This window comes from Lynx canadensis, chromosome E2 (genome assembly GCF_007474595.2).
Source record: "Lynx canadensis isolate LIC74 chromosome E2, mLynCan4.pri.v2, whole genome shotgun sequence".
Classification (NCBI taxonomy): domain Eukaryota; kingdom Metazoa; phylum Chordata; class Mammalia; order Carnivora; family Felidae; genus Lynx; species Lynx canadensis.
In genome coordinates this window covers 41,452,280-41,470,160 of record NC_044317.1, presented here as the reverse complement: position 1 = coordinate 41,470,160, position 17,881 = coordinate 41,452,280, and the positions used below count along the sequence as shown (strand labels likewise).

At 47.1% G+C, this 17,881-nt stretch overlaps 2 protein-coding genes across 4 annotated transcripts in view; one reads left to right on the top strand and one right to left on the bottom strand.

Annotated features, from left to right (window-relative positions):
• The window catches only part of ANKRD27 (ankyrin repeat domain 27), a 52,021-nt gene extending 43,350 nt beyond the window's left edge, over nt 1-8,671 (top strand). For 2 of the 3 annotated variants that reach the window (XM_030297664.2, XM_030297666.1), the window contains exons 23-29: nt 596-793; nt 2,547-2,666; nt 2,766-2,927; nt 4,401-4,512; nt 5,708-5,786; nt 5,974-6,046; nt 7,316-8,671. In XM_030297664.2, the coding sequence (XP_030153524.1) occupies nt 596-793; nt 2,547-2,666; nt 2,766-2,927; nt 4,401-4,512; nt 5,708-5,786; nt 5,974-6,046; nt 7,316-7,552 (981 nt within the window). In that variant the 3' untranslated portion in view covers nt 7,553-8,671. The remainder of the gene's footprint in view (nt 1-595; nt 794-2,546; nt 2,667-2,765; nt 2,928-4,400; nt 4,513-5,707; nt 5,787-5,973; nt 6,047-7,315) is intronic. The other variant, XM_030297665.1, reaches the window with a different exon arrangement.
• Nucleotides 8,672-11,035: 2,364 nt separating this feature from the next.
• PDCD5 (programmed cell death 5) lies at nt 11,036-17,192 on the bottom strand. Its single transcript, XM_030297667.2, has 6 exons — nt 17,047-17,192; nt 16,161-16,198; nt 13,442-13,503; nt 12,533-12,624; nt 11,545-11,616; nt 11,036-11,225 (listed from the first exon to the last, which is right to left on the bottom strand). The coding sequence occupies exons 1-6, from the start codon at nt 17,110-17,112 to the stop codon at nt 11,178-11,180; spliced, it is 378 nt and encodes a 125-aa protein (XP_030153527.1). The 5' UTR covers nt 17,113-17,192; the 3' UTR covers nt 11,036-11,177.
• Between the last annotated feature and the right edge of the window lie 689 nt (nt 17,193-17,881).

Genomic DNA, 17,881 nt, shown 5'->3' with positions numbered 1-17,881 from the left:
TTTCATCAGACCTACATAACGCAGATATTTTCTCCCACTCTGGGACTTGCCTCTTCATTTTCTTAGTTGTGTCTTTCCAAGAAGAACCATTGAAAACCAGCTTGTCAAACTCTTCCTTTATGGTTTTTGCTTTTTGTGTCTTCCCTAAGAGATCTTTGCTCATCCCAGTGTTGCAAGGATTTCCTCGTGCATTCACTCCAGGAAAGTGAAGTACGACACAGTCGTGGCTCTCACATCTAGGTCCGTGAGGCGTTTATAGTTCTTGTGTGGTGGAGTAAGGGCTGATGTGCACTTTCTCCGTATGTGGGGATCCAGTAGTTCGGCGCCGTTTGTTGAACAGACTTTCTGTTTCCCGTTGAACTGCCTTGGCATAAATAAGGTATCATTTCAGGGGGTTGGTCTCTTGAAAATAGAAGTTACTCCTTTGGGATATCTTACCTTTCTCCAGTTGTAGGAATTCACCTGTGGGCCACCTGATTCTGGATCCCACCGTGACCCCAAATTTTGCACAGGGACGGTGGGGGGGCGCCTGGCTTCAATTCCCAGTTTCTTAAATACTGATGACATCTCTGACTCCATCCTCCGCTTTTACTAGAAGCTGGCAAAGATCCCTGCCAGTGGGCTCGGTGTGAATGTGACCAACCAGGACGGCTCCTCCCCACTGCACGTGGCTGCCCTGCACGGTCGGGCGGACCTCGTCCCCCTGCTGTTGAAGCGTGGTGCCAACGCAGGTGCCAGAAATGTGAACCAAGCCGTCCCGCTCCACCTGGCCTGCCAGAAGGGCCACTTTCAGGTACGGGTTCAGGCTCCGGGGCACAGGCTGCCTGGCGGGAGTGCTGCAGGGGGCAGGTTTGGGGGCCGGCCCGGAGGACAGACACGTTGCCTTCCTCCCTGCTCTGGGATCCTGGGAGGCACATGGCAGGATGGCTCAGCAACAGAACACAGAGCTCTGGTGCTTCTGGGTGAGGACCCTCTCCCTTCCCCCGTCCCTCCTCCCCGCCACACCGCTGGCATTCACATCCCAGTGGCACGGAGGCCCATGTTCTGATTCCGACCCCACCGGGAGCTGGCTCTGGTGTGTGGGTGTGGGTCATTGAGGGCTCTGCCTGCGATTAGCACCTTTCACCCCCACAGCCCGTGGTCTGTGTCAGCAGCTTAGTACTTTATAGAGAATGGCCCTATGGAGGAGGTGCAGGAGACCATTGTGAAATGCTTGACTTTTTCAAAGTCCTGTATTTCTTTTTGAGAATTATCTATTTAAAAACAAAAAAAAAGTCTCCCTGTGAGCTCTACTCTAAGATTTTCATTTTTTAATTTTTAAAAATTTTTTTTTTTTTTCAACGTTTATTTATTTTTTGGGACAGAGAGAGACAGAGCATGAACGGGGGAGGGGCAGAGAGAGAGGGAGACACAGAATCAGAAACAGGCTCCAGGCTCCGAGCCATCAGCCCAGAGCCTGACGCGGGGCTCGAACTCACGGACCGCGAGATCGTGACCTGGCTGAAGTCGGACGCTTAACCGACTGCGCCACCCAGGCACCCTATTTTTTAATTTTTTAAAAAAAGTTCATTTATTTATTTTGAGAGAGAGAGAGAGTACGCAAGCGGGGAAGGGGCAGAGAGAGGGAGAGAATCCCAAGCAGGCTCCACACTGTCAGCACAGGGCCTGTTGTGGGGCTCAATCTCATGGACTGTGAGATCACTCACCCAACTGAGCCACCCCGGGACCCTAGCTCCACTTAAATAAAATAAGCTTGTATTTTTTTAATTATTATTTTTTCAATCATTATTTTTGAGAGAGACAGAGACAGAGACAGAGCACGAGCAGGGGAAAGGCAGAGAGAGAGGGACACACAGAACCCAAAGCAGGCTCCAGGCTCTGCGCTGTCAGCACAGAGCCTGACGCGGGGCTTGAACCCATGAACCGTGAGATCACGACCCGATCCTGCATCAGGCGCTTAACTGACTGAGCCACTCAGGCGCCCCTGTAAGCTTTTAAAGGCCAGGAATCAGGGGCACCTGGCTGGCTCATTCAGGGCTGTGAGTTCAAGCCCCATATTGGGTATAGAGCTTACTTAAAAAGATAACAAAAAATAAATAGGGGTGCCCGCCTGGCTCAGTCAGTGGCACTTCCGACTCTTGATCCCGGGGTTGTGAGTTCAAGCTCCATGTTGGGCGTGGAGCCTACTTAAAAAAAAAAAAAAGCGTAAAAATAAAGAATAAAAGACAGGAACCACCTCAGGCCTTCCATGTCTCTCGTAGCACCTAGCATAGCACTCCAAACATCAGTTTCCTAATCTCTTAAGACTGGGGTAATAATTCGGCCCTCCATAGGGTGGGTCTAACCATGAAGTGGGAAAAATCGCGCCTAGCACATTGCCGGGCAGAGGAGACCCCACTTCTGTTGGTCTGTCCCCTCCCAAGAGTCAGACACGTGTGGGAAGAGCCTTCTAAATACACTTAGAGAAAAGTCCAAAGGATATCAAGTTACAGGATCTCTCTCCACAAATTTAATTACGGTTGAAGAATTTGCCTTCTCTGGGCTAGGTGGTGAAGTATCTCTTGGATTCTAACGCAAAACCCAATAAAAAGGACATAAGTGGAAACACACCGCTCATTTACGCCTGTTCCAACGGCCACCACGAAGTCGCGGCACTGCTGTTACAGGTGAGCTGCCGATCCCGGTCCGGGGCGGGCTTCGCGTCGCCTGGAGTCGGCGTCACTGTGGTCTGCCCTTCCTTTCGACCGCACCGTCTCTCCTTCCAGCACGGGGCCTCCATTAACGTCTGTAACAACAAGGGCAACACGGCGCTGCACGAGGCTGTGATCGAAAAGCACGTCTTCGTGGTGGAGCTGCTTCTCCTTCACGGGGCATCGGTTCAGGTCTTGAACAAGAGGCAGTGCACAGCTCTAGACTGTGCTGAACAGGTGAGCGGGGGGCCCCCTCGCAGCTCCCTCTGGATCCCCTGTGGTTACGCCGCACCTGAAATAGCTATAGCTGACCTTGGAATCGCCGTGCTGGGCTGGGTGGCTGTGCCAGAAGATGGCCAGTGTGGTCAGATGTCCGGTCCTTGGTCCCCTGGTCAGGTGTCCGTCCGGTCCTGCCTGGGGAGCTGGGAGTCAGTCCTTCAGGGCTCGCTTTCCATGGGCTGAGTAGAGGTGCTCCCCCAGCAACTGCGGGTGTCGGTGCCCTGGGGTGGCCCGGGGACAAGCCATCACGTGCTCACAGGGAAGTTCGGGGCTCACCCTGCCTGCAGTGGTCTTCACGGCACCATGGAGAAAGTTTGGTCAATTGGCGGTTCTAAGACTCTTTGGTGCGAGGGGAACTGTGGGGACCAGTTCACCCCTCCTTCCAGTGCCTTGGGTGTTGGCACGGGGCAGTGGCGAGGAAAAGGCTTCCTCTCCTCTCCTAGGAGAAGCAAGCTGTCTATTCCTGTTTTCCTGTTGAATCTTTTCATTTTTGACTCTGGGTAGACAGCCAGTAGGCTGTTAAATGAATCTGGTGTCGCATAAAAGTCACTATAAACCCAACGTACTCATGGGCTTATCGTATTAATTTTCAGTGGCATTTCTTTTTTTAAAAATTTTTTTTTTTCAACGTTTATTTATTTTTGGGACAGAGAGAGACAGAGCATGAACGGGGGAGGGGCAGAGAGAGAGGGAGACACAGAATCGGAAGCAGGCTCCAGGCTCTGAGCCATCAGCCCAGAGCCTGACGTGGGGCTCGAACTCACGGACCGCGAGATCGTGACCTGGCTGAAGTCGGACGCTTAACCGACTGCGCCACCCAGGCGCCCCTTCAGTGGCATTTCTTAACAGAATTGAAACATTTTATTTTATTTATTATTTATTATTTATTTTTATTTTAGAGAGAGAGCGAGAGTGAGCAAGCGGGAGAGGGAGGCAGAGGGAGAGAGAGCCTCCCCAATAGGCTCCACACCCAGTGCGGAGTCTGATGTGGGGTTCAGTCCCACAACCCTGGGATCATGACCTGAGCCAAAATCAAAATTTGGCCACTCAGCCAACTGAGCCACCCAGGCACCCCTGGAATTATATTTTAAACCTTCAGTTAGCACTTTCTCCGATGATGACAAGGATGAGTGTTTTTTATCTCGTAGTCACTATGTGCTGGGCCGTCCATGACCTCACGATAACTGTGCAATAACAGAGCCCGTGGTGGGCAACCCAGCGCACGGAGCAGCAGTACCTGGGAGAGGAGGAGCCGGGCTCCGAGCGCTGGGCTGCCCAGAAGCACGAGGCTCTGTGGCATCACAGTCCCGTCTGTGGCTGCTCCTTGCTTCTCTGTCCGGCCGCACCAATATGGACAGTTACATCAAAAACGAGCACGAACCTGCTAAGCATGAAAACTGTTCCTGTAACCTTTTCCCTTTCAAATTGTAGAATTCAAAAATAATGGAATTACTTCAGGTGGTACCGAGCTGTGTGGCCACGTCAGGCGATGCTGGCGAGACGGACCACAAGGAGTACGTTACTGTTAAGATCCGGAAAAAATGTGAGAACTTAACATTCTCTCTGTAATTCTCGGCATGGGCCTCTTTGGGAATCCATGAGTAGTTGCTGGTGTTCGTTTAATTTTAAATGTAGAATGTCATCGTACTGGTGACTGGGGCAGGGGTATGGGCACCAAAGAAATGGACGATACAGCCTAACTCGTCGGCTTGTTTTGCTACTGATTTTCTGGCTGATCGGGGTGATGCTTCCTCCGGAAGTGAGGTGGCCTCTCTCAGCCTCACCTTGAAGGCTTGGGCCTCCCGTCCGCCAGCTGGAGGGGAGGAGCAGCCGCTGGGAGATTCTTCCCTGCCGCCTGTCCCCAATCCAGGCCTTTTTTAAAAGCGTTTCCTGGACCTCTGGGGCTGTGTTTCCTGCTAACTTTAAAGGTTTTTTGTTTGTTTGTTTTTAATTTGCACGTATACAGAATTTATTGGTAATTAGAACAATAGTTGCCAATCATGGGTGGGGCTGAAGTAATTTTTTTTTACAGTTGTTATGGTCTAGGTAGGTCCCATGTTCTACTCTTTACTTTTATTTTTTTAAAGATTTTATTTTATTTTTTTTTTCATGTTTATTTTTGAGAGAGACAGAGAGACAGAGACAGAGCATGAGTGGGGGGGTGGGCGGGGAGAGAGGGAGACACAGAATCCAAAGCAGGCTCCAGGCTCTGAGCTGTCAGCACAGAGCCTGACGTGGGACTTAAACCCACAAGCTGTGAAATCGTGACCTGAGACGAAGTCGGATGCTCAACTGACTGAGCCACCGACGTGCCTCAGATTTTATTGTTTTTAAAGTAATTTCTGTACCCGACCTGGGGCTCAAAGTCACAGCCCTGAGATCAAGATTCACTCGCTGTACTAACTGAGCCAGCTAGGCGCCCCTCTATTCTTGTTTAAAATTACAGTATAGTTTGTAGTGTAATAATGTGAGTAAACCCATTTCCATGTCTGGATAATCCTGAGTCAGTCTCACAAAGTGTCCTGTGTGTTAATAAGGATGCATCTTTCTTCTTTTCCGTGGGGGCTTACCGGTGATAAACAGATAGCTACCAACATGTCTCTTTAAGCAAATGCAGTGTGTAATTTTCTCAATTTTGTTAAACTAAGAAAATTGAAAGGTTGCATCTGTGCTACAACTTTAAAAATCCTTAAAACTACTTCAGAAGTTCTCAAATGTTTATCCTTTTTTATCTACAGGGAACTCAAAAATGTATGATCTACCAGATGAACCTTTTACAAGACAGTTTTACTTTGTCCACTCAGGTGGTCAGTTTAAGTGAGTATAAAATTTGCGTTGATTTCTGGGCTGTGACCCGACTTTTACTTACAACCAAAGCCAGGTATGTGCCCCTTTGATGGGTTACAGAAAAATCTGCGCTCATCAAATGCTGCCACCTTGTGGCCAACCAGAGTGTTCGACACCACTGTCCCAGACACTGATGTCACTTTGGTTTGGGTTTCAGGGGAAGGACTTCAAGGGAGATTATGGCGAGGGAGAGAAGTGTCCCTAATTTTACTGAAGACTGTTTGCATGAGGTGAGTCATGAAACGCTGGCTTATCATCATATTTCTTTTTTTGTTTTTAATTATTTTTGAGAGAGAGCTAGCAGGGGAGGCGCAGAGAGAGGGGGAGAGGGAGAATCTAAAGCAGGCTCCACACCATCAGTGCAGAGCCCGACAGGGGGCTCGATCCCACAAACTGTGAGATCATGACCTGAGCCGAGACCAAGAGTCGGACACTTAACTGACTGAGCCACCCAGGCGCCCCTCATCGTATTCTTAAAGCCTGGCTTTTCCAAAACGAACCCGTGGTGAACACGTCTGTCATGTCACGATCCCCTTCTTTTCAAGAGTCAGTAACAACTAAGATGAGTTCGTTAGCGGCACAGCCAAGGGCACAGACTTCGTTTACTGAGAAAGGAGAGCGAGGGGACAGTGGGAACAGGGGTGGGCGCGGAGAGCCCCTGCAGCTTGTGGCGTGTGTGCTCAGTGAGATAGCTCGGGTTATGCCATCTAGGATTCACTAGCGTGTGAATCACCGATGTCAGGAAGAAACCAAGTTTGTGTCCGGATGGGTTCAACAAAAGCCTTCTCCGAATACGGTCGGAAGCTGCTCACGTGGACAGATCCGCGTGTGGCTGCCTTCCGACAGCCTGTTCACTCACTCAGTTACAAAAGGGAGGCTGCTTTGGGTGCGGTGGTGCAATGGTGCCTCTTCCCAGAAGCCTGACTTTCCTGCCTGCTCCTGGCAGTATGACTGCGGATGGGTACACTTGCCAGCACGTGCGGTGGCACAGGCTTGTCGAAGCACGTCTGCGCAGGCGCTAAGTCTTTGCTTTAGAGAACTGAAGTGATTTTTGTCAACCTGGCTGATTTCAGCCTCCGACGCAATCTTCCGTGACTTGCTGACGGACCGGACCGTCCCGCCGCTGTGTGGGAAACCCACAAACTGAAATCTGCTTGAATTCAGTCGGGTGCCAGCTCTTCCCCTGTGAGCGACGGGGACTTAGGCAGGTTGCTTCCACTTGCTGACCCTGTGCCTCAGCCGTGCACGGTGTAGCCATCAGGGCGTACTTGTTATAAAGATTAGTTGTGAGATCAGGTAGAGCCCTGACGTTGCGTCTGACACACAGAGAGTATCAGTGGCACCCATGCTGTCCCACAGGGATGTCAGAGCTGAAGTTATGCCCAGAGAGTAGCGAGCACGTCGGGTGACACACAGAAGCACCCAAGGACGCCGTTCTTGTGTGGTTCTTGTTTTACACGCAGTGTGAACGAACTGCTTGAATTGTACCGTTTCTTCAGCCAGGGAGGCAAAAGGTTACACGGGAGCAGAACAACCCGCCAGACCAGGGCGGACCTGAGACTGCGGGCAGAGGAAGCAGCAGTCAGCCCGAGAGGCCCGGGCTGAAACAAAGCGTTCCTGCGAGCCGGCGGATGCTGCGCAGACACACCGTCGAGGACACGGTCGCAGCCAAGAGCCCCGGGACCGCCGGAGACCCAGCTGCTCCCCGAGAGGCTACTATTACTTCCCAGTCTTAACAGCGGTAAGCGGTTGTTAAGTCGGCTGCCAGGAGGTGAGTCCTCAACAAGAAGGTGCCGAGCAGGAAACCAGCTGAGAACTGACCTGTACTTTGCGTTTGGTTTGAGAGTAAAGCAGAAAGTTGCTGAAAGCTTTTCTGTGGCCGAGGGAAAGAATGCAACGAAGAAAACCACCACCATCTCTCTCCTCTTCGGAGCTCATGAATGCACTTTGGAAAGGGAATACACACAGTTTCCAGTGGTGTCCCGATCCCCGAGACCGGGTGTGGGCTTCTTCTGAAGCAGCAGGCCACCTGGCTGCAGAGATGGCTTTCATCACCGGGTTCCGTCCTCCCACCGCAAGGTGCTAACCTCTGCCGTGTGTACAGATTAGCAAACCACCGGCTAAAGAACCCTGCCCTCTGGGATAGGCTTCGGAGAAGCAGCGTGGGCTCCAGGGCACCGTGGAGGCCGGGTGGACGGGACGCGCTGGCCTGGAGAAAAGAGGGCCTGGAAAATATTCCTTTGCAAAGCAGCACTCGAGCCCAAAGATGTCCCCGTGCCAGTGTGGCGTTTAGTGAAAAGGACATTTATGACCTGTTCTGCACTATGTGTGTGGGGAAGGTTGGGTGTAATTTTTCTTCCAACAAAGTAAGTACAGGTGTTTGATCACCGCACATACGCACCCGTATCAGTGTCTCTCGAAACCTCCCCTCCCGTTAAAAACCTCCCTTGGATGTCACACCTGCCGGATGGTTCCTGAGCTAGAGAGATTTGGCACATCTTTCCTTAGTCTTTTGATTCAGATTCAAAACTTACAGCACAAACCAGGTCAGAGTTACTTTCGGTTAGAATTTATTGCCATTTATTCCTTTTTATAAATTTCTATAGATTATACTTATTTTTTTATGTTACTAATTGGCCTACAGCTGCAAACATGGGTTTGTCCTGAGTACATTTTCAAATAACTTTGTAATAGGGACATGGTTTTGTGCATGTTCTTGGAAATACTTGTGTATGTATAGAAGGGAGGGACTGATTATTTTTCTACAAAGTAATTTATGATTTCTAATTTTCTAATGTGCCTTGGATCTGTGCCAAATGATGGGAAAGAAAACAGTAAACTCTATGATTCTTGAGCGTGTCATGGTACACTTCTTTAGTTGGTATTTTGCTCTGGAGAGATGTGTTTCTCTTCCTCTCCGCTACAAACGTGTGCTTTGTGTATGGAAAGATCTTCCCCCATTGGATGGATACACACTTCTCACTGAAATATGTAAACCGGATCATTCAGAGCAGACCCTCACCCATTCGCCTCCCTAGGACTGACTGAGGCTAGCAGGTGCAATGCCCAGGAAAAGGTTTTAATTTTTTAAAAAACCAGAACAGAAGTGAATGCAATATAGCTTTTTAGCCCAAACAGGAAATAAGCACTGTTGCTTTGCAAATTTCTTTATTCAGGTTTATTTTTCCTCCTTTTCCACAGTATTAAACAAAACGACCTCATTGACCTAAGTCGCGGTGTGCTGCCCTCCTAATTAAGAAATCGTGTCCTGTGCAGTCTGTCAGCCAAGCTGCAAATACACGCATTTGATATCCCCTCATTTTTTGGGTGGTATGGTAGAATTTTGAAAACTACTTAATTCTAACAGTCGCCCCGACTGGTAGAACTGTCAAATGTTGAAATAGGTTCAGAGAAAGAAGGGTGATTTGCTGGCACTATCAGATCTGGGGTCACGGCCTGCTTGGTGCTGTCATCTGAACTGGCAGTTTCCAGTGCGGTGTGTCTTCTGGAGATGTTAAGTACCTTGAATGAGATGGTCGATTTCAGGGGAGAAGCTTCTTCCTGAGCTACTCTGCGATTAGCAGGGTGAGCTGTCTGAAGTGACTACCTCAATTATTTTTTAAAACTTGTTTTTCTCCAATTCTTTCCCACTTAAAACTTCATTTGACCACTCAGAAATTGGTAATGCCCAAATTTCTATACTGTGTGAGAATGCTTTGAATTCAAAGTATTGTCAATTAAATTAGAAAGCTTAGAATAACCACGCCCCATTTCCTAGGCTGCCTTGCAGAACTTTTATCCTTGTGTACAGAACCACTTTCCATCCTCAAGTGTCCTTGGAGGACAGGATAGATGCCGTCAGGACAGTGGTTATTCTGTAGGAGGAAGCATGTAACAAAACTTGCAGAGAATCATCTAGTCTCCTTCCAGCACTTTTATGTAAATAAGACCTAAAGCAAAGTTTACCTATAACTGGGATGTGCTTTTTTTACCCCCCCAAAATCCCTGAGCAAAACTTGTATTTGACTCTAATTCTGTTCCTTTTAAAAAATTTTGATGTTAAAAGTTCTACTCATTAGTTTGTTTATTCAGGAATGCTAGATGCTCCAACACGGACTTTCTTGGCCACAGTTCCAAATTTCAAGTCCCCAAATGAGTAACATCTCAAATACACAGTTTAGATGTAGATCAGCAGTATGCTCATTAGAGAGACTGGGATTCTAAACCATTTTTCCTGTTACTTTCCTGTCACCAATCCTATTCCCTTCATATTAAATGTTATGAACTTACTCCTGGGCTGAGGCCTCTAAAAAGTTATACCAAAGAGCTCACTTGAGAAGTAAATTTATTAATTTTTTTTTTTTAACGTTTATTTATTTTGGGGACAGAGAGAGACAGAGCATGAATGGGGGAGGGGCAAAGAGAGAGGGAGACACAGAATCGGAAACAGGCTCCAGGCTCCGAGCCATCAGCCCAGAGCCTGACGCGGGGCTCGAACTCACGGACCACGAGATCGTGACCTGGCTGAAGTCGGACGCTTAACCGACTGCACCACCCAGGCGCCCCGAGAAGTAAATTTATGAGTAAAGGTTTCAAAATCTAGTGGGAGGAAAGCACAATAGATGACATGTGCTTTAAATTACCTGCAATTTTATTGAAGAACTCCAACAATTCTACCAAAACGTTTAACTGCTAAAGTTAGAAGGCACTTACTTTGTTTCCAACATGTTGGTTATCGTTCCTGTATTACTATCAGTGTCTCCTAGTTATTTTGGTAATCTTCTGCAATGCAATTACCACTGTCTTGAATTGGGGTAATATTTGTTAAGATAATATAGTCTCAGTGCCTTTGAAAAGTAGGTTATAAATGAAACCAAAGCAAGGAATTTCCTTACCTTAAACATACAGATTATGTTCAGGAAGAAAAATAGTGTACCTGGTTTCAGAACCTAGATTTTGGAAATATTAGATGTTAAACATTAAAAGTTGATTCCTCTCAATCCATGGGTTTTAACTACCATGTTACTGGATGCTATTTCCTTCTTACTGAAGAGTAAGCCAGCGTCTATTTCTGCAAAGGCCATTTTCCTAACACTAATGTCTCAGTTACAAAGAATATATTCATGCTGCTACACGTTTATAAACTTCTGGTATCAAAGAAAAAATTCCAAACGCAGATCTGTTCATTCGGCTATGGTACAAAAAAAATTTTGCCCAAATTGTTTTATTTTGCATAACAAGTTTATTTTTTTAAAAGGCATATAGACAATAAACAAAGTAAACAATCAGATCTTTACTTCCACCAAGTGTTATCTGTCCTAGAACTGTTCCATTAAGTTCCAGTCTCTAAACATCTTAAACTCAATAATCATCCTCTTCATCAGAGTCCATGACTTTTCTTCTGTTGAACTGGGGGGAAAGTAAAGGAGTGTCATAACAGGTTTAATAAAGCAGAACTCAGACTTTCTGACAAGAACAAGGTCTACTACTACAAGACATTAGACCTTTGAAACAACTTAGGGTTTTGTATCGATTGGGGGGGGGAACAGAAGAGCTTTAATAATTAGACCCCTCAACAAGTGCAGCCTTTCTCCCCAAATTTTCACCTGTTACAAATGGAAAATGTTTATGGGCTGAAACATGTTTTGATACACTAGATAAATACAGGATATTTAACACTTATCATTAAAATCTTTTTCTTTTGCCATGCGCATTTGGGGAAACTTACTTTAACTGTGGTTTTCTTTTCTGTTTGTTGGCTTACTTTTTCAAGGATTTCTATTAAACCTTGTTCTGATACCTAGGATAACCAGAAAGAAAAACAGTACTTTTTTTAAACAAAGAGTTTATACCTCAGCAGATTGAATGGTTTTCATCTTTCTGGGGGCACGGGGGCAGAGGTCAAGAGGCAAGGAAGGAGAGGCAAGACAGGAGGTTCTAACTACTGGTTTAAGTTCCAAATCAATTTTGCTCTGCTAGCCTCATTTGAGGAGAGGGGAAGGTATCCATCGATTAGCTCTCTCAGGAAAATTCCACATTAAGAGTACTTAAGAACACCTTTAGCACCACTAACAGACAATGACAACCACCTACACCTGTGTTGGAGACACACAGCTTCTGCTCTTGAAGAGCTTAAATGAAGGAGAGAAGTCACTCAAAATAGATGAACAGTCATTGTCTCTTCCGCACACACTCTTAGTGTAAGGGGTTCAAGCGCAGGCCTGATCCCCGCAGGCTATGGAGGCAACAGCCAGCTTCCAGTGCAGGTGGGGCTCATCTTGAAGGAAGGTCAGGCTCACCAGAGCTCATCAGGGCATCACAGCCACGCACATAATAACCAGGAATTTCAGCACCTCCTCCTTTGCAAAACACGCTTAACTTCTACGTACATGGGTAGTATTTTATTTGGTATCATTGACAAACCTGTTGCCAGTGTAGAAGCAATTAGATGCTGGCCCTAATAGTCCCTGGGTCACACACACACATCAAGGTTCCATAGCAGCGTCATAAAGGAAAGCAGCAGAGGATTTTAGGAAAGGCAATTAGTTATCTTTTAGGATTTATGGTAGACACAAGTATTCTCTCCTTTATAAATTGCTTCACTGAAATAGTCAACAAGAACTTCTGAACCAGAAGATGAAACTGACTTTTTGAAGATATGTTTTGATAAAGTCAATAACAACAGGTAAAATGGCCTCAAGACAGTCCAAGCTTACCTTCCCACTTAGTTGCCCGTATCTTGCCATCTGTATGAGGTAATTCTCTACTGCTTTAGTTTTTTCAGGCTTTACAAGTGCTAAGTTACTTACTAAAAAGAAAAAGAAGGAGTCAAAACTAAATGCACACTTAGAGAACTTAAAACTATTCACCAACATTTCCAAAGCACTTCACAGACCTGTGTTTTGAGACTAGCAAAGTAGGCAGGTAGGGCAGATTGTACAACAGCCCGTCTTAAAAATGAGGAAACTCAAGTGCAGCCATGTCAATCTCAGTCAACACCACACAGAGGTAGTGGGAGAGCCAAGATTCAACTTGGGTCCTCAGATTCTAAGCCTGAGGTCTTTTGTTTTTATTATTATTATTTTTTAATGATTTCCACTTAAATGGAAAGCAATTTCTGTATGACCACACATATATAATTGTTGATCCATCTAAGAAACCTGCCTCTTCTAAGCTGGGCTTCAAGTTACAATACAAAAGATACTAGCTCATTTGGATTGGCTTATTAGTTTTTCCTATATGTTTTGGAATTTATGTGAAAAATTATGAACATACACTAAAACAGAGACAATAAACCTCTCAAATCCCCATCACCCACATAAACTACCAGCAACATTTTGTGATTGACTCGATTAAAGAGTGGTTTCCTATAAATTTGACCTAAAATGCACTTGGAGATCATCTCTTTGATAAGCGAGAACTGAGCTGGTATTTTTAGCAACGGTTTAATTACATTTCTTTAGGTTTATTAACTTCACATTTCTTACAACTTTATCTGCATCACGTTTTTACGTTAAACAAATATTTAATCCAGAGACAGCAACGATATCCTAGATCCCTTGCCCTATTCCAGTAGCTCAGGTCCATTTTATGGAAATAAGTTAGAGGAAACTAAAGATGCTTACGGCGGGCCCGGGCTGACTGATCCAGGACTTGGGCTAAGATACTGTTTCTCATTTCTGCTTCCCTACGACACAAACAGATCAGCACAATTAGAACCATGCTGTCAGCATTCCTACTGAACACACAACTCCCGTGTTTCCCAAGATGGAAGCCTGCCGCGCACACAGACTGCGCTATGGCAGGCGCCGCGCGGGCAGCAGTTCCCATACTCAAGTAGGAGTCCAGGCCCGCCCTCAAAAGTTAGCTTTATTTTATGTGGGTACTAACCTACCAGGTTTAAAGGTAAAACTTTAGATTTTCATCATTCAGGGTGGAGTTTTAGTTCCGCCACTATTACCAACATACATAAAGTACCCAGTGTGTGAGAGGTTCTAGAAATTGGTAGTTAAGATTCCAGGCAATTAAAGGACCAAATGATTAATCTGTGATTTTTCTTAGAGATGAAGCTGAGACCTAGGAAGGCTATGTTATGGGGACATAGGTAAACCTGGCCAAGCTGGAACCAGACCCCATGGTTCAAGACTCTCAGTTCCACTTTTTGAGTGGGGAGGGGGAGTGAAATTATAACCTTGCAACCATCCTTGCATCTTTCTACCGATTCAAGTGGGAACTAGTTCTCAGGACAGTGGTTTCGAACTTTTATTTAAGCAGCAAAAAAAAATGTTTTTCCCAAATGAAATCCTTTAGGGAACTTACTACACAACACAGACAAAAGCAGATCCTCCGACTGAATCAGAAGGGGAGCTGGGGCTGGCTGTGCCTACGGGCCACCCCCAGCTGAGGTGGCTAAGCACACGGTGGTGCACAGCCCACCTCCACAGGCCATTTCCTTATTGCCCCTGAGTATTTCAACCCTGTTATTTACTGTGACTAGATTTCACTGAATCAAAGAATGCCATCAATTGTAAGATGCGCCATAGTTTACGTACCTCTAAGAACAAAATGGGCGAGTCTAATAAGAGATCCCTACTCAAAGCTGGGTATCAAAGAGTAACACCCACAGTACAAGGTAAACAAAAAATAAACCCGCCATGCAGAAAGGGACAGAAAGGATGCATGCCATCAGCCTTGGTCCCGAGTGAAGGAAGAAAAAAGTTCCTGTCAGAGTCTGAACTTCAAGCTTTAGTCTTACAGGTTTTCTGTCTGAATTTACACTGCTTGGGGGTGAGTGAAATCTCAAGCACAGAATTTTTTTTAAGTTTATTTATTTATTTTGAGAGAGAGAGCAAGAGAGTAGGGGAGGGACGGGGAGGGGCAGAAAGAGAGAATCCCAAGCAGGCTCCACACTGCTAGTGCAGAGCATGACAAGGGGCTCGAACCCTCAAACCACGAGATCATGACCTGAGAAAAATCAAGAGTCAGACGGTCAACTGACTGAGCCACCCAGATGCCCCTCAGGCACAGAATTTAATTTTAAAAGGTCTCAGGTTAGAAATGTACCCAAGTTATGGCAGAAGCAAAAATAAATCCTCTCTGGAAGAATCCAGGACAAGAGTGATCCATTATGAGACAGATCTAATCTCTGTTAAATGTGAAAAAATACATGTCTTACAATCAATGAAATTCACGTCGTAGTTTTATTTTCTTCTCAGCACCATTCTTCTCCCACTAATAAGCCCCAGAGGGACGGAACCTTTTCTGCCTTGCCGATTTCTCTAGACCCAGCACAGTGCCTGATTCGGACCCGGTGCTCAATAACTACTTGCTGAATGAATGAATGAGTTAAATGGCAGCATGATGGGGAGAGGGGAAAATGCTGTTCAACAGGTACGGAGTTTCCATCTTGCAAGATGAAAAGCTTCTAGAGATCTGTTGCATAATAATAACACTACAGTAAACACGAATGAGCTGCACACTTAAAAATATTTATTATGGTAAATTTTATGTGTGTGTGTGTGTGTGTGTTTAAATCACCGTCAGGAAAAAAAGGTAGCATGGTGAGGTAACTGGGTGTTCATTCACTAAATCTGCTATGTGTGAGGTGCCCAACCACGTGCTGGGATAAAATAAGAGGAGTTTAACAGTTAATGTGCAGAGAAATTTACTAAATGTGAAGCACTGTACCTAGGTAATCCTTACAACATCCCCATGAGGTAGCCCTATTATTAGGCTCATTTTTAAGGTAATCACAGTTTAGCAGAGAAGCAACATCAACCAGCAATCACAAGGGAAGTATGCGGAGTTCCATACACCTTTCTTTAATTAGCAAATTAATAACGAAAATACCCTGATTATTTATGGGAAAATCTCTATACCAGAAAAAACTTTAAGATGGACACATCTATTAAATAACTAAACTAGGGGTGCCCGGGCTGGCTCAGCTGGAAGAGCATGTGACTTTTTTTCTTTTAAACGTTTATTTTTGAGAAAGAGAACGGGAGCACAAATGGGGAAGGGGCAGAGAGAGGGCAACAGAAGATCTGAAGCGCGCTCCTGCTGACAGAACCCCGGAGTCAAGTCAGATGCTCAGAGACTGAGCCACCCAGGCGCCCCAGGGCATGCAACTCTAGATCTCAGGTTTTGAGTGTGAGCCCCACCATGGGTATAGTGATTACTTAAAAAAAAAAAAAATATATATATATATTTTATATATATATATTTTATGTATATATATTTATATATATTATATATATATATATAATAACTAAAATTTAAAAACCATTTGGTGGTTTTTTACCATTTTGAACCATCCTTCAAAAAGTTCAGAATTCCAGCCCATACCTGTGCTTTGCTTCCTGTTGTGCTGCATCGCCAGGATCCTGGGGGGGGGGGGGGGGGTAAAAATTGTATCTTTTAGTCAATTTCACTTAAGAAGAAAGTAGGAACTACTTTCTGATACCTAATAGTCTCCAGCAGTGGTAAGAATCAAATTATCACCAAATAACTAAAAGCTGGGCCTCACAGAAATCAATAGGATAGTTTCCACTTACTACAATGTTTTGACAAGCTTCTAAAATCACAATCTAGTAGAATGTTTTAAATACAAACAACCATGAGGGTGGGGAGTCCCTGTCCTACGAAACCGGAGTTTAAGAGGTCATAATAATATTTGCTTCGGTATTGGGGACGCGGATTCAAAGGGAGCTTCCTTGGGGACCTTCCCGCTCCAGCCCTATCACGGTGGTCCCTTGGCAGTCTTTAACTTGAGCACTTGATCTACGGGATTAGTGTTGGGCGCGTGGCTCCTCCCCGGGACCCGCAACTCCGCCAGAGAGGATGTTCCCCACTGTACCCGCAGCACCTCGCACACAGCAGACCCTCAAACAATGTCGACTACTTGGGTCGGAACACCCTAATTTTAGGAAACAATTCGGCCAGAAAGCTAAGGGGACGGAGAGAACCGAGGAGCTGAGCACTTTGTCCTGGAGAGACGCCGGCCCGGCGAGGCCCAGCGCCTGCCCGCCCGGGGGCCGCACGCGGTCGGCCCCCGCGGCCCAGCGCCCACGCGCCCGGAGAGGGGCCCAGGCCGGCCTCGGGGGCCAGCGACGGGGTCCTGGGCCCGCGGGGCGAGCTCCAGCCGCGGTGCCTGAACCTCCGCCTGGGGCCGCGCCCTCCACCCCGGGCGAGGGCGGTGCCCGCCAGGAACGGGCCGGGCGGGGGCGCTCACCCCGTGCTTCGCCTGCAGCTCCGCCAGCCTCTGCTTCCTCAGCGCCTCCAGCTCCTCCTCCGCCATGGTGCGGCGGTTCTGAGTCCAGCAGCCGCAGCCAAGCTCCGAGGACTCTCCAGCGGCGCCCGGGCGCGAGGGCGACCCTCCCCACTGCGCAGGCGCCCGCAGCGCCCAGGCATCACCAATCCAGCCCGGAGCCGCGCCGCCAGCCGCAGCCAGGGCGCCGGGAGAGGCCCGATTGCTCGATCGCAGGCGGTAGGGTGCCCCGCGGCGTTTGGGCATAACCCCACGCAAGTCTTCGCGAATCCCACTTCCCCGCCCACGCTGGACGCGCTGCTCATGCGAGCGCGGCGGGCTGTGACCGCACTGCCAGAGGAAAAGGATAGTAGTCTACAAAACGGCGGTCATCAACAAGCATAATAATAGTATGTAAACTCTGCTGGTGGCCGATCCGTGCTAGGCTCATGTTATTTCCATTTACAGTTGAGAACGCAGGGGCTCAGAAAAGCCACGTGGGCTGCGGGAAAGTTCTAAAACTGGATTGCAGTGATGGTCGCACCACTCTTGCATTTGCTAAAAAGACCCTGAATTGTACACTTAAAATGAGTCGGGGGTCGGGGAGTTGGGGACAGAGTCCCTGCCACTGGGCCATTAAGAAGCCAAGTTAGGGGCGCCTGGGTGGCGCAGTCGGTTAAGCGTCCGACTTCAGCCAGGTCACGATCTCGCGATCCGTGAGTTCGAGCCCCGCGTCGGGCTCTGGGCTGATGGCTCAGAGCCTGGAGCCTGTTTCCGATTCTGTGTCTCCCTCTCTCTCTGCCCCTCCCCCGTTCATGCT

Coding starts and splice junctions, on each gene's coding strand:
- PDCD5 (XM_030297667.2), bottom strand. CDS start 17,112: ATGGCGGAGGAGGAGCTGGAGGCGCTGAGGAAGCAGAGGCTGGCGGAG. Junction 12,625..13,441: donor TCAGTCAGCCCGGGCCCGCC/GTAAGCATCTTT, acceptor TTTTCTTTTTAG/TAAGTAACTTAGCACTTGTA. Junction 11,617..12,532: donor ACGGGCAACTAAGTGGGAAG/GTAAGCTTGGAC, acceptor TGGTTATCCTAG/GTATCAGAACAAGGTTTAAT.